The following is a 13,889-nucleotide window of genomic DNA, read 5'->3' as shown; positions in this document are numbered from 1 at the left end:
GGCCTGGGATGTTCTTGGACCACAGTCCTCCTAGTTCCGCCTCCCAGATAGCTGGAACCACAGGCCTGAGCCCCACCCCTCCCACCTTATTTTTTGAGATAGGGTCTCCCTAACTCTGGCCTCCAAATGTGACTCTCCTATGTCTGCATTTCAAGTTGCTGGGGTCATAAGCAAGTACTATCACACCTGGCCAAAGAACTATCTTTTGTTAGGACAGTGCTTTTAAGGAGGACACATAGACACTCAATGGAGTTAAGAACAGCAGCAACAACTATGACTAATGTATAGAACTGTAGGCAAACTGACTGAATTTCAGAATAAGGAATGAAGTATTAAGGTAATCAGGAGAGGGCTAGATGAGATGATATTTAAGGCTCCTTAAAGTATTAGGGTATAGGATTCTTTCTAAAAGAGGAGTGGCCTAACTATGGAACAGGCCACATCTGAAGTCTGATGTCATTCTTAGAAGTGACCCTGTAGGGCCTTCATGGCCATGTTTAATACAGAAGATTTCTGTGGTCAGTAGGAGACTGGGTCAGAAGACTTCTGAATGCTCACAGAGTCCAAGTCAAGAGCTCAGAGATCACCTTGACTCCAAAGTATACATTAGTTTATTCCATTTAATGCTGGATCCCATCAATAGGAGTTCATGTTGGAACAGTTACCACCCTCAAGGGGTCAGTTCATCCTGTTCTATAAACCTCTGTTGAGGGATCAGGCAAGGAAGGACTACATTTCTGGCTTTGCTGAAATCTGATTCCTAGGCAGGAGATTGGCATCTTTCTGAGACCCCTGAGGTTGTCATGGAGGTGGTCACTCTCTTTTTGCTCCACTAGGGAAAGAGTGGCCTGGCTTCCACCTCCAGGGGAGCCAGCCTGGCTCTGTGCCTATGTGCAAAATGGGGGTACTCAAAAGAGGAAGGGTCAGAGTTGTTCCTCTTCACCCCTGCAGCCCCTGTGTCCCAAGGAGCTCTGGCACTTTGTCCACCAGTGCTATGGGAATGAGCTGGGCCTGACCAGTGATGATGAGGACTATGTGCCCCCGGACGATGACTTCAACACAATGGGGTGAGTGAGGTTGAGGTGGGCTGCCCAGGGAACCCAGGGCAGAATATGACAGTGAGGATATCAGTGGGAAAATGACATCTGAGTAGGGCCCTGAAGGAAATGAAGGAGGAAACCATGGCCTCCTGTGGGAAGAGCTCTTATATCAATGGAGTAGCAAGCAGGCCTGTATGGCTGCAGAGTGAGCAAGGGGAAGTGGTTGGAGATGAGGCCAGGAAGTCAAGGGGTGAGGGATTGATAGCTTTTTGGCCAACATGATGACTGGATTTTACTTTGAATGGAATGGGAAGATTTGGAGTAGATAGTTGATAAGTCTAACTGAACATTTTAACAGGATCATTATGACTTCTCTGTTGGCAATACACTGAAGGGGAACAGGGCAGAAGCAGAGAGACCCATAAAAAGGCTGTTGAGTAATTGAGATAATTTAAATGAGAGATGATGATGGTTTGGATCAGGAAGCTTACAGTAGAAATGGCAATAAATGGTTAGTTCCTGAATATATTTTGAGAGATTTGCTGATGGATCAGAAAGGAACCAGAGGTAGCTTTTAGGTTGGTTTTACCAACCTAAGACTGGAGTGGTTCCAAATTGAGATGGGTAATACTTTATGCAGAAAAGTTTTGGGGAAGATAGGAGGTTGGTTTTGCCAAAGTGAGATTGAGGTGCCTGTTAGCCAAGTAGAGAGGTCAAGTAGACATTTGGGAATGAGTGTGGAGTTCACTCAGAAAACTGGGCTAGTTTTCTCTAGTAAACTTGGAAGTTATTAGTGGATAACCAGAGGATTGGCCAGAACATCCAAGTGACTGACTAAACATGAAAGGAAGTTGAAGGAGTGGACTTGGGAGAACTCAATGAAAGGAAGAAACAGTAAAAGAGATCTTGAAAGAGCATCCAATGGGGCAGGAGGAATGCTAGGAGAGTTTCATATCCTGGAAACCAAGATCAGGAAGAAGTTAAGAAGAAGGGACTATCCCAGTATCCCACACTGTTGGTGGGTTAGGAAAGATGCGGGCTGGGAGTTGACCGACACTAAGCATACTTGAGATTGGAAAGGTAGGTAGAGGCTGGGGGAGGAGAGAGAAGCTAGAGGACTAAATGTAAGTGTGTGGTACTTAGACCTGGGCTTGATGACAAATGCTGATGTGTAATAGTGGAGTCATATAACCTCTGATAAAACCTATTTGATTATCTGTAAAATGTACATAATGATTTACCAGAGCTGTTATGCATTCAGATGATTTGTGAAGTACAAATCAGATGTTGGTTCCAATAATGACTATAAGGATGATAATTTCTCCCTGGTGGGAAAGCTGTGGTGGCACCCACCTTCATCACAGGGAAATTCTACTCTTGGGTGTAGAATGCAGAGAAGTTTATTAGTTTTGATCCAGAATTTGGGCAATACCACTGAGGGAGTACTTATATCCAGAAGCCTATCTTAGTTAACCTTTGGGAACAGAATATATGCTCAGAACCCAGATGTTCAGTTCAAGTGGTCGGGATGGGATGGGATCCAAAGGCTAAAGAGTAGGATAAGATGAATAATGGTCATATTTAGGTAGGGATAAATCTAAGGAGGGGTGCCTAGAAAAGTTATTGGAGGGAGAATTCTTACATGGGGGTTAGGGAGAGGTGGGGTGAGATAGGGAGGTTTCAGGAAAACAATGTGGGGAGCAGATATAAAGGAAGATATTAGAGGAAGATTGCTTACAAAGCAAGGAAGCAGGAACCCCCATAGTTTTGGATGGATAGACAAGTCTGAGGGTCTTAGAAGGAGATCTGATCATTGAGACTAATGTGGGCTCACTGGGGTCTTCTCTAGCTACTGTGAAGAGATCCCTGTGGAAGAGAATGAAGTGAATGACAGCTCATCCAAAAGCAGCATAGAGACCAAGCCAGATGCCAGCCCACAGCTGCCCAAGAAATCCATCACCAACAGCACACTGACCTCTACTGGGAGCAGCGAAGCCCCTGTCTCGGTATAGGCAATAAGTCCTGGGCATGTCCCCAACCTTGTCCAGTGGCCAGTGTCTCCTAACTTAGTTAACACCATAGGAGCTCAACCTAGAAGGCGGTGGAAGGAAAGTTCCATTGTTGGCAGCTTGTTTCAGGAGGAGTCCTAGAGAACATGGGCTCTATGTGCTCTAGAGGTGTAGTCCAGGGTTCAGAGCTGGATTCTAGGTGTATGGGTTACATGATTTGGTTTGACTTCTGAGAAAATTAAAACTATTCCAAGTCTACTTGTGAACTTGGCCCTTTTTGGGCTTCTCCAGATCAGCCAGTCTGGTGAAGAACGATTCTGGCTCTTTTTTTTTTTCCACCTCCTTGAGCTGAAGTCGAGGTCATGTATGAATATAGAACTGTTCATTGTTTATTAGCCCATTTGATTAGTATTTATTGAGTTCCTCTGTGGTTTATTCTCCCACTGTGCTAGACTTTATGGAAGTTACAACTATATCTAAGAGGACCTCTCTCCTGAGAGAAATTGTTACAGAGAAGATAGAACCTTGATGAAGGAAGAGGGTCATGGCCTGTGCTAGCAGGTAGAAGAAGGTGTGGGTTTCCTGACAATAGGACTCCCAATAAAGGAAGCCTGGTGTTCCAGTAGCTTAGGGGTCACCTGGCCTTAGACTGAAAATGTCATTCACTTAATGACTAATCTTCATTTTCCATCTATGAAGTTGTATTTAAATTTTAAAGAATTGTATTGATTTCCTTCTAGTATTGATGTGAGAATGAATCTGAAGGAATGCCTGTGAATCCTTTTAAGCTAGGAAAAAGTTTACTCCCTAGCTGGCATTGCTATAGCATGGGGGGTGAGGGGGGAGGATGTGACTCCTGGAAGGACCTGAACCTAGAGATACCAGCCCTACTGGCAATGTGGGCAAGCATGAGGGAGACAGCAGCCTAGAGTACTCTGTTCATCTTCCAGACTAGCCTAGCTCTTGAGCAGCTGCATAGGGAATATGAGCACTTCCAAAGCCAGGCCCTTGGTTTCCCTTTTGGGAGTAAATCTATACAGCTTGTCCCTGGTGGGTGACTCCTCAATATCGTCCTCAGTTTGATGGCCTGCCCCTGGAGGAGGAGGTACTGGAGGGTGACGGATCCCTGGAGAAGGAGCTTGCCATTGACAACATCATAGGGGAGAAGATTGAGATCATTGCGCCTGTGACCTCCCCTTCATTGGACTTCAATGACAATGAGGACATCCCCACTGAGCTCAGTGACTCTTCAGACACCCATGATGAAGGTACATAGCAGCCCTTTTGAAGTTTTAAAAGCAGTCTTGATGTAGGGTCTGGAATGAGTCCCCAAGGTCATGGTGGAATAGTGGGTAAAGAGCTCTTACAAAAAAAAGTAGTCCTCGCTTCAGCAGCACATATACTAAAAAATTGGAACGATACAGAGAAGATTAGCATGGTCCCTGTGCAAGGATGACACACAAATTTGTGAAATGTTCCCAAAAAAAAGGACATTTGGATTAGCATACATCCCCTTTTAGGTGCTCACTACAGGATCCTCATCATTCTGTATGTCTTTATTTGCACAACAGATACTACTTTCCTGACATTCTGTCTTGACATAAAATATACCCTTCTGTTGACACTGGCTTGCTTGCTGCCCTGTTCCTCAAAGGTGTGTAAGGCAAGGCAATGTGGGTTATTACTAGTGAGCAGATACAGAAATGCTCTATGGTTCAGCTGAGGACAGTCTCTCCTAGGGATCATCTGTCTAACCTTGTGTGTGTTTCTAATCTTTGGTTGATTTGTCTACCTCTGTGAACTAGGTTCTCAGGCCAGTGCAAATGACTGCACAGATTGGGCACTGCCTAACACCAGAGGTGCCATAAACATGTTGGTTTATGTAAATGGCACCTCACTGAACCACAGTGAACATTCTCCTCACTGTACTCACGTAGTCCACATCTGTACCACCATAGGCTGACTCTGTAGGATACCCCCATATTCTTCTCAGAGGTGCTAGAAATGTCAGCCTCTCACTTGAGGTCACATACCAGGCGCAATTATTAGGAACTGAGGGATACTGGGTGCTTGAGAGGAGCACTGAGGTCCAGCAGCTCACTTGTGCCCTCGGATACATTCTCCTGAAGCAAGAAGAAAATACAGATAACTATAGGTGAAATGCCTCAGTGACCTGCTGGATGGGCATGTCATTCCTGAAGCTTCACTTTTGGAATCCTCCCAGACCTTACTCTCTGTGCCTCTCCCTTTGGTTCATTCTGGTTTATGTGTGTCCACTGCAATAGAGCTGTAATCATAAGGTTTTGTTTTGTTTTTTTAAGAGAGGGAATATTGAATTCATGGAGGAAATCAGCTGCTTTGTGTACTTAGGAATCATAGCCAATCAGGCCAGCCCCAGCCTGACAAGCTTTTCTATAAACAAATCATTTCAGATTAATGAGCGGCTCCTGAACCCCCCTGTGCCAAGAGTTGCAATGCCATTTGTTGTCCATTGTGGCTACCTTAGACTCCATAACTCATCCTTTGGAGTTCGGGCAACCTTAAGAAGTAGTCATTTGTTTGAATTTTAGTCTGAGATCAACCTAATTATGGAGATTTGAAAGTATAAAAACAAATGCAGTCATGTGTCCCATAGTGATATGGCCACATGTATGAAAATGTTCCCATGGTGATATTGGAGTGTCTTACGCTTTTTGTAAATACACTTTGCAACATTTACATGAAGATGAAATCACCTCACAACTCATTTCTTAGACTATTTCCTGTAGTTCAGTGACCCGTAACTATAGTACATTCCCAAACTCTTTGTAAAGGATGAATGAACAGAGTGTCACCTTGAGTAAACTGCATCCCAGTGAAGGAAAGGAATGAAATGAAAGACATCAGCAGCCCTAGCCTTGGTGGTGGTACCCACATTAGCCACAGAGACATCATTGCTCTGGGGTTGTCCCTGGGGCCTCTGCCCTCCGTTGTTATCTCTACTTCCTCATTTTCTCTTCTGTGCAGGGGAGGTGCAGGCCTTCTATGAGGACCTGAGTGGCCGGCAGTATGTGAATGAGGTCTTCAACTTCAGCGTGGACAAACTCTATGACCTGCTGTTCACAAGCTCGCCTTTTCTGCGGGACTTCATGGAGCAGCGGCGCTTCTCTGGTCTGATCTGCCAGGCTGGCCCCTCCCTGACTGTGTATCCTTCCCCCCCCCCTCTGCATTTCCCTCTTCTCTTTCCTCTTTTCCCCCCTTTTCCCATGTAACTTCCTTCTTCAGGCTCCTTATGGCCCAGAACCCTCTTCCTGTCCTTATATGGTACCAGAGCTACTTTGGAACTCTCTTGCCTTCTCTGTTCCCAGCACTGCAGCTTGCCACATGCCCCCTGTTCAGTAGGCACCAAAGACTCCCCAGTGAATGAGACCTTCCTGGTCTCTTCCCTCTCTCAGCAAATCAGCTCTGTTCACTGGAAAGCACCCATCTGTACTAACCATGTCACATTAGCTCTTTAGTCTCCATAGCTGCCTCATTGGCAGATACTGAGATATTCTGGCACTGATATTTCAGGAAGCCAAACCCCATTTTATTATTTACTTGCTCACATATTGTAGCTGAAAGGGGCTGATTTGTACCTAGGACTCTGGGAATTCATACTTTGACCTTCTGTGCTGTGTCTTCCCACAGCAAGGATGCAGAACTGGCCTGCAGAGCTCCTAAGCACCTTGCTGTGGGAAAAAGCCCTGGGGCGGCAAGGAGCCCCTCTGCCAGGAGACATGCTAAAACACATGAGAGGTCACACCTTAGAGGAGAGGTCTTGTTCCCAAGGGATCCCAGGCCCTTGCCACAGTAACTCCAGTGTTGGCAGCACCCTTGTAGGTGGCCCCAAGACCTCCTGCCCCAGCCCACAAACAATCTGCATTCTAGAGCCCTGTGTAGAATTTCGGCAATGCTACAATGAACCTCTTTCTGCTCTGACTACTCCTTCTTCTACCGTCCTCCCCTAGCCCTCAGACTCCCATTGGCTTCCTTGGTGGGGGCATTATTAATAGTCAGCATGGAGCAAGAAGTTCACTGGAAGACAGATTCAGATGGGAGCCATGCTCATTCCTCATTTCAGGGCTCTTCTCTCCCTCAGATATCATCTTTCATCCATGGAAAAAGGAAGAGAATGGAAACCAGAGCCGAGTGATTCTCTACACCATCACCCTTACCAACCCTCTGGCTCCCAAAACTGCCACTGTCAGGGAGACACAGGTGAGTAGAAGAGGGAAGAGGCAAATAATAGTGGGCTGGGAAGTCCTGTTCCTGCATAGGGTGAAGGCGTGGTTTAGCCCTAAGCTGGTGGCATCTCGCTGACTCAGGTGCTCCACTCCCAATGGTTCTGCACCTTCCAGACAGGATTCCTGGGATGAGGAGGTTGAGGAAGGTGCTTTTCCCATCTTGCATCTCTTCAGTTTTGGCCAATGGACCTTTCCTCCCCACAGACCATGTACAAGGCGAGCCAAGAGAGCGAATGCTACGTGATAGATGCAGAAGTTCTCACCCATGATGTGCCCTACCACGACTACTTCTACACCATCAACCGTTACACACTCACCCGCGTGGCCAGGAACAAGAGTCGACTCAGGTGTGATGTGTAAAGGCCTAAAATGAGTTCAGATGGAGGTCTTCATATTAGAAGTGTTCATTTGCTGTTCACGGGGAAGGTAGAATTGGTTATCTGCCTGCTGACTCTTGATTCTACCTTCTCTGGGAAGCCTTCTGAGACTCCCCACCTCTCTGTCCTGGCACTTCATTTTTCTTTCCATAAATGTGTTCCCTTCACCACTCTGTACATCTCCTAGGAAGACCTTTATCACTACCACTGTCTGCTGGTTTTCTATGGTTTACACAGTTCTATGTAGGTGCCTTAACTACTACTTCCATTGGAATCTTAGAATGACCCAAGGTCTCATTTTTCAGGTCACTGATTTTACAAGTGTCACATCCCCCAGTAAGTACTGACACTTAGCTCTTAGAAACAAAAGCCTTTTCTTCCCACCATGCCCTATGTATTGCAATTTCCTGTTTGTCACCCAGGTTGGTCAGTGAGCTCCTGGAAAGCAGGAATCCTATTCCATCTATCACCTTGCTCCCAGCTCTCTGTACTGGGCCTGCTCGTATCAGAAACCAGGTGTTGGCTCGAATGAATAATTAGCTCTTGGCACTGTGATGTGCGTTCAAAGGAAGGAAGAAATTGAGACCCTGATGTTTGCAAAAGTATAGTGTAATTAAAAAGTCGACACATGCCTATTTGAATCATCAGATTGTATATGTGGGTCATTAGACCAAGTTCTTTTGGTTGTAAGGAGCAAGAACCTCATTCATGTACAAATAAAATATGAGTTTACTGAAAGGTTACACAGGATGTCTCTGGAATCGGGACGAGCTCAATAAGAGCCTGCATCTTTTTCATCTTCTGTGTTTTGAAGGGGGATGGGGGGAGGAATGTTTTGTGCTGCTCTCTGAGCATGTATTTCTCTTCCCCCTTCTTTCTCTTTCTCCTTCCTTCCTTTTTCTCCCTTGCTTCTGTTCCTCTTATCCTCCCCCCACCCCCACACATACACACTATCTAAGATTTTTAACTCCACATTTCTTAGAGGATATTCCTTGTGCTGTCCACACAGAGGTCGACCTTGGCTACACCTTTACTGGGAGGTTCCATCCAGTGAACTCTCATTGGGTGGAGAAGTGAGGTAGCTCTAAGTGTGGGCATTCTCCCATTAGTCCTTGGTAGAGGTAGCATTGTGGAAGAAGGGTTAAAGTCAGGCAGATGGTCTTAATTTGGATCCTCCAGCCTCCTGGAATTATAGGTATGTACCACCATATTGAGCCAGGTGATATTTTCAAAGGTGAAAGTGATGAGACCCCAGCGCTTCATTTGGACTTGAAAGGGTTTGACTTAAGTCCCAAATCTTCCCTTGACTGACTGACAGCCTGCTAGGTACCATCCGGAGCCCCCCTGGTCAGGGGCAGTGCAGAATCATGAAAGAATTACGGGTTTGGCATCAGAAGCTCTTGTGGTTAGCCTTTGGTCTGCTAAAATATTACTCTAAACCTCAGTTTTCTCAATTATTAAATGCAGATAAATCCACTAGCCCTTGTCAACTTCAGAGGGTGACCAGGGAGATTGGATGATGTGATGTAGTTGAAAGGACTTTTGAACTTGAAAAGTGCAACACAACTGTGAAAAAAATCTTGGCCTTAAACATGATTTTTTTTTTTTTTTCCCTTTTTGCATCAGAGGAGGCGCTGCTCAGGAAATAACTGATTTTGTTTCTGACTTGTTCCTCAGGGTCTCCACAGAGCTGCGCTATCGCAAACAGCCCTGGGGGTTAGTGAAAACCTTCATTGAGAAGAACTTCTGGAGTGGGCTAGAGGACTACTTCCGCCATTTAGGTAGGTGCCGCAGTCATCATTGCTCATTCACGTTAGACGACGTGGACTTTGTGAAACTAAGTACCTGTCATTATGGGGAATGGGAAGCATGGACAATGAAGGGAAAGACAGAGGCAATGAAGTTGTTTCATGAGATCTCTGAGTCTACTCCCAAAGTGGATATCAAATTTGGTGTCTTTATGGATATGTGGCTCTTCCAAGAGATTATTATCTGTGGGGAGTGGATTATGAGAAGCCTATGAGAACTTGACATAGCACAGCTATGCCCAATAATCTGCAGGCTGAGCCCAGCCACAGAAGAGGAAGAAGGCAAAATGCAGCACTGCTGCTTTTCATAAGATGTTTACGTTCAGAGAGTAGTGATCGCAGGTTTCTCTTGTTATAATGTCATGCGCCACCCCCCTCCCAGAACTGTTTGTTGCTCCACCTCGTTTGTGACTGTATATAAAAGACTCCCTGAAGGAGGATGTTGGTTGGTTGGCTGCTTTGTGAGGAGTAGCTGCTGCTGCTGCTGCTGGCTGTTGTATGCTGTGAGTCTTAAGGACTGAGACTTTAGGAGTTACACTAGAAATTAGAGGAAACATGGGACAGTGCGAGTCTAAGGACCAAGACTTTAAAGAATAGAAAAGAAGAAAGGCTTTGAAGAATACAAAAGAAGTAAGGTTTTAAAGAATGAAGAAAAGAAGCAAAGTAAAAGAGAAGTAGAAAAGAAGTAACGAGGCTGTTGTGTGTCTCCATCCGAGCACCCAGCACATTTGACCCAGCTTCCTGCATGTTTGTCTTCTATCTTTTGTCCTTTCTGCATCTCCAGTTGCCCCCAGTTAGGTTTCTAGGGCAAGCTCTCACGGGTTGCGAGAATTGGCTATAATGTCCTGTTATCATTGTGAGATTTATACTATCCCCTACAAATGGACCTCCTGTCTAGTGATCCTGGTAGTCATTTTGTTATTAAAAGGACCTGTGAATCACCTGTGGATGTTTCTATTTAGAAAGTTTGTGATATGCTCTGAATCTTATACATGAGGGAACATATGGCTATAAGTAATGTCCCAGGGAGGGGTTTGGGCAGCGGTGGGTGCTGATGTACTCCCCTTGCACATCCCAGAGGGTCATCTGCCCACTGGGCCAACTCCCAAGGGCACAGTATAGGAAAGTGATTCCTATAGGAAGCTGAGTCTGCAGGTCAGCATGTTGGGTTGCATGTATGGGGAGGTGACCTCTGATGTGGCCCATGTGTGTCTGATAGAGAGTGAGCTAACCAAAACGGAGAGCACCTATCTGGCTGAGATGCACAGGCAGTCTCCCCAGGAGAAGGCTAACAAGCCCCCCGCAGTGCGGAGGAGAAAACGTCCCCATGCCCACCTGCGGGTCCCTCACCTGGAGGAAGTGATGAGCCCTGTCACTACACCCACTGATGAAGACGTCGGCCGTAGGATCAAGCACGTGGCAGGTGTGTTCCAGGTGGGGGTGGTGCTGTGGAATGGGGTTTGGGCTGCAGCTGCCTGCCCATCTCGTGGAGTGTGCACCTGCACTCATGAGCACAGGATTTTACACCTTGTATGCAATTCGTTTATTATTTGGCTGTAACCCAGGCTCCCTGTGCTCTGTCTGCTTCTTTTCTACTTTTAAGTTCCTCAGCCCCCGCGCCCTGCTTTAAAGTTGACTTTGGGTCAACTGTGTAGCTAGCTGCCTAGGCTGAAGTACGCGGCTCCTGGGTTCTTGTAAAATAACCCAGACCCCAGAGATGAATTCATAGCACAAAGATCAGGGAGTCCAAAGCAGCCCCCAGGTTCTTGGCCCGCCTAACACACACCAAAGGGCCTGCCCACTCAAGCTATGGACTCCCCTGATATTTCTCTTTCTTCCCATCCAGCCATTCACAGCCTTACATATTTGCTCAGTCATGAAACCTGGGGCCTTGGCTGGGGGGTGTGGCTCAAGTGGCAGAGCGCCTGCTTAAGAAGCACAGGTCCTGAGTTCAAATCCCAGGATCTCCCCTCTTCCCCCTCCCCACCCCACCCACCCCCACAAAAAAAAAAAAGGAAGAGACCTGGGGCTACAAAGGAGCTAGATACTGAGGAATCCACTGTTTCACAAACTGTGCTTTGCTTGACCAGTGCCATGCCCAGTCAGTGGACTTTTGGGACATGATGGTGACAGCCTATTTTTTCTCCCCCAGGTTCCACGCAGACAAGGCATATCCCTGAGGACACTTCCAATGGTTTCCACCTGCAGAGTGTGTCCAAGCTGCTGCTGGTTATCAGCTGTGTGTAAGGGACTCTATGCTCTCCTCTCACCTGTGCCCCAATACCTTCTCTCTCCTGCCTTGTGCAGAGAGATCATGCCCATCTCTCAAGTTTATGAGCCCTGTTTTTTTTTTCTTTTTTCCTTTTTCTTTGTCCTCTGGTCTTCTCTGTCTGCATTGGCTGCTTAGACTGCTTTTTCTTACTTCTTTGCTCCTTTTTTTTGTATTTTACTCAGCACTTACAGTATGCTAGGCTTTCAGGAAAAAAGTGCTGCACATAACACCCATGCCCTTTAGGAACTCAACATCCAGTGGGTGAAAAAGACAGGCTATCCCAATTCCACAGTAGGGTAAATGCTAGCATAGAGATGCTGCTGAATATTTTATGATTGCATTCAATTACAAGAGATGTTCTGTGACTAGCCATTCATTCACAAAGCCCACACTTTGGCAGGGTAGCCAGACAAAATCAATGTATGGACAGTTAATATAGATGATTTATAATTGCTGTGACATTATAAAACATAATAATATTCATAATAATATTCTGTGAAATAAGTTGCACAGAAAGTTGAACTACAGAGATGGGAAATCAGGAGAAATGAAGGTATAAGATAGGAGAACACAACTAGCTGATGTGCAAGTCCGTGCAAGGGACTGCAGCTGAGAGGTTCCATGAGGGAAAGACTCATTAACCATTTAATTATGTTATGAAGAAAGATGAGTCACTGATTCAAGGGACTATCGGTGTTTGTGTCATTAACAGCAGTCAGGAATTTTGTGTAAAGTTCTCAAAGAAGACACTCTAGTCTCCAGGTGTATCTTAGTTGCCACAAGTTATCCAATGGAGGTGACAGGTCTTTGTTGATGTGGACCTGATTCCGAGGAGACAGTGTAGACTGCACAGATTAATTGCCCACAGCATAAAAGCTATAGGTGTGAGTAAGACCCCCCCATGCAGTGTATTGAATGGGATAGAGATGAGGCCAATGACAACTCTTGGGACTATTTACAGGAGAAAAGCCTGTAAGGAACATAAGGAGAATTCTTATACTTATCTGAATGTTAGCATAAAAGTCAATGCAAAATCATTCTGACTGTAGCATGAGAAACCAAGACATTAGTACAAAATTAAGAACTAAGAAAAGTGTAAAACTCACATTTAGAACATCAGTGCAGTGTGATTCATGGCATTGTTCTGTTAAAACTACATCTCTGGTGTTGGCTTTTTGTAAATGGAAAACTGTAGCCTTCGGCTAGTTCTGTATTGATGCTCTCTGCATTTTAACCTAAGTAGATAAAGCCTGCTTTCCTAAATAAATGGTGTTAGCTAACTTGGGGGCTTTGTAATTTTAGGAAAATCAGGCTTTCTACTTAAGACAAAATAGATTCAGGCTGAGGGTCTGCCAACAGTCTGCCTGGGGAACAGATTAGCACCAGCACAGCCTGCCCATACCCGACTGGCTTTCGCCGTCACCTGCCTGCAGTGCAGTGACTCAGCCTCCCACCTCTTTATTCTGTTTGGACCACAGTAGGGCCTTCCCTCAGACAGCACCCGGGAGTGTGCCTTGACCTTCACTTAGCACAGTCAGGATTGTATACACAAAGCCAAATTCAGGCACGAATGTGGGCAGGCAGCACGTGAAGAGGTGGGTATTGGGATGACCCAGTGTATGCTGAAATGATTCAAGACAGCATTGTTCAAATGCAGCACAAAATTTAAGACAAGTTCTGGTGGTGAGCTCAGAGGAGAGCCCCAGGAAATTGCAGCTGCCAGGTGAGGGAACACTTCCCTTCCACAGTGCCAGAAACACAAATGAAAAACGCAACTTCACTCATCCATACCCTTTATACAGTCAAAGGTAGAGTGTAAGCTTTTCTTTCGCTTTTCTTTTTCCGCCTGCATGTTTTACCTCCCCATTTTTGCCATCTTCTCTTTTCCTATGTGTATCTATACCTCCTCCTTTCATGAAAAGAGCCACGCTTTAAGGTGGGTGTACTGTACGCCAGGGTATATGTTCCTTTTCATCCACATAACAATCCCATTAGGGTAGGTATTATTGTCCCTATTGAGAAAACTGGGTTACAGAGAAGATAAGAAACTTGCCACAAATTTAAAAAAATTTAAAGTGATGATTCAGGATTTATACACACTTCTGTGTGTCCCTGGAT

General features: G+C 45.6%; 1 protein-coding gene and 1 non-coding gene across 4 annotated transcripts in view; both read left to right on the top strand.

Moving 5' to 3' along the window:
- Gramd1b (GRAM domain containing 1B) overlaps positions 1 to 13,889 on the top strand; it is a 168,300-nt gene that overhangs the window by 143,197 nt on the left and 11,214 nt on the right. For all 3 annotated transcript variants that reach the window (XM_074066504.1, XM_020181582.2, XM_074066505.1), the window contains 9 exons: positions 952 to 1,067; positions 2,890 to 3,046; positions 4,128 to 4,317; positions 6,056 to 6,199; positions 7,170 to 7,288; positions 7,519 to 7,661; positions 9,369 to 9,472; positions 10,719 to 10,922; positions 11,652 to 11,742. In XM_074066504.1, coding sequence (XP_073922605.1) covers positions 952 to 1,067; positions 2,890 to 3,046; positions 4,128 to 4,317; positions 6,056 to 6,199; positions 7,170 to 7,288; positions 7,519 to 7,661; positions 9,369 to 9,472; positions 10,719 to 10,922; positions 11,652 to 11,742 — 1,268 coding nt within the window. The remainder of the gene's footprint in view (positions 1 to 951; positions 1,068 to 2,889; positions 3,047 to 4,127; positions 4,318 to 6,055; positions 6,200 to 7,169; positions 7,289 to 7,518; positions 7,662 to 9,368; positions 9,473 to 10,718; positions 10,923 to 11,651; positions 11,743 to 13,889) is intronic.
- Positions 4,428 to 4,536, top strand: LOC141421014 (U6 spliceosomal RNA). The gene has a single exon (XR_012445721.1). It is a non-coding gene; the product is annotated as a U6 spliceosomal RNA (small nuclear RNA).

Source organism: Castor canadensis, chromosome 2, assembly GCF_047511655.1.
Source record: "Castor canadensis chromosome 2, mCasCan1.hap1v2, whole genome shotgun sequence".
Lineage (NCBI taxonomy): Eukaryota > Metazoa > Chordata > Mammalia > Rodentia > Castoridae > Castor > Castor canadensis.
Note: the sequence above shows the minus strand (reverse complement) of the source record. Positions and strands in the feature narration are given on the sequence as shown.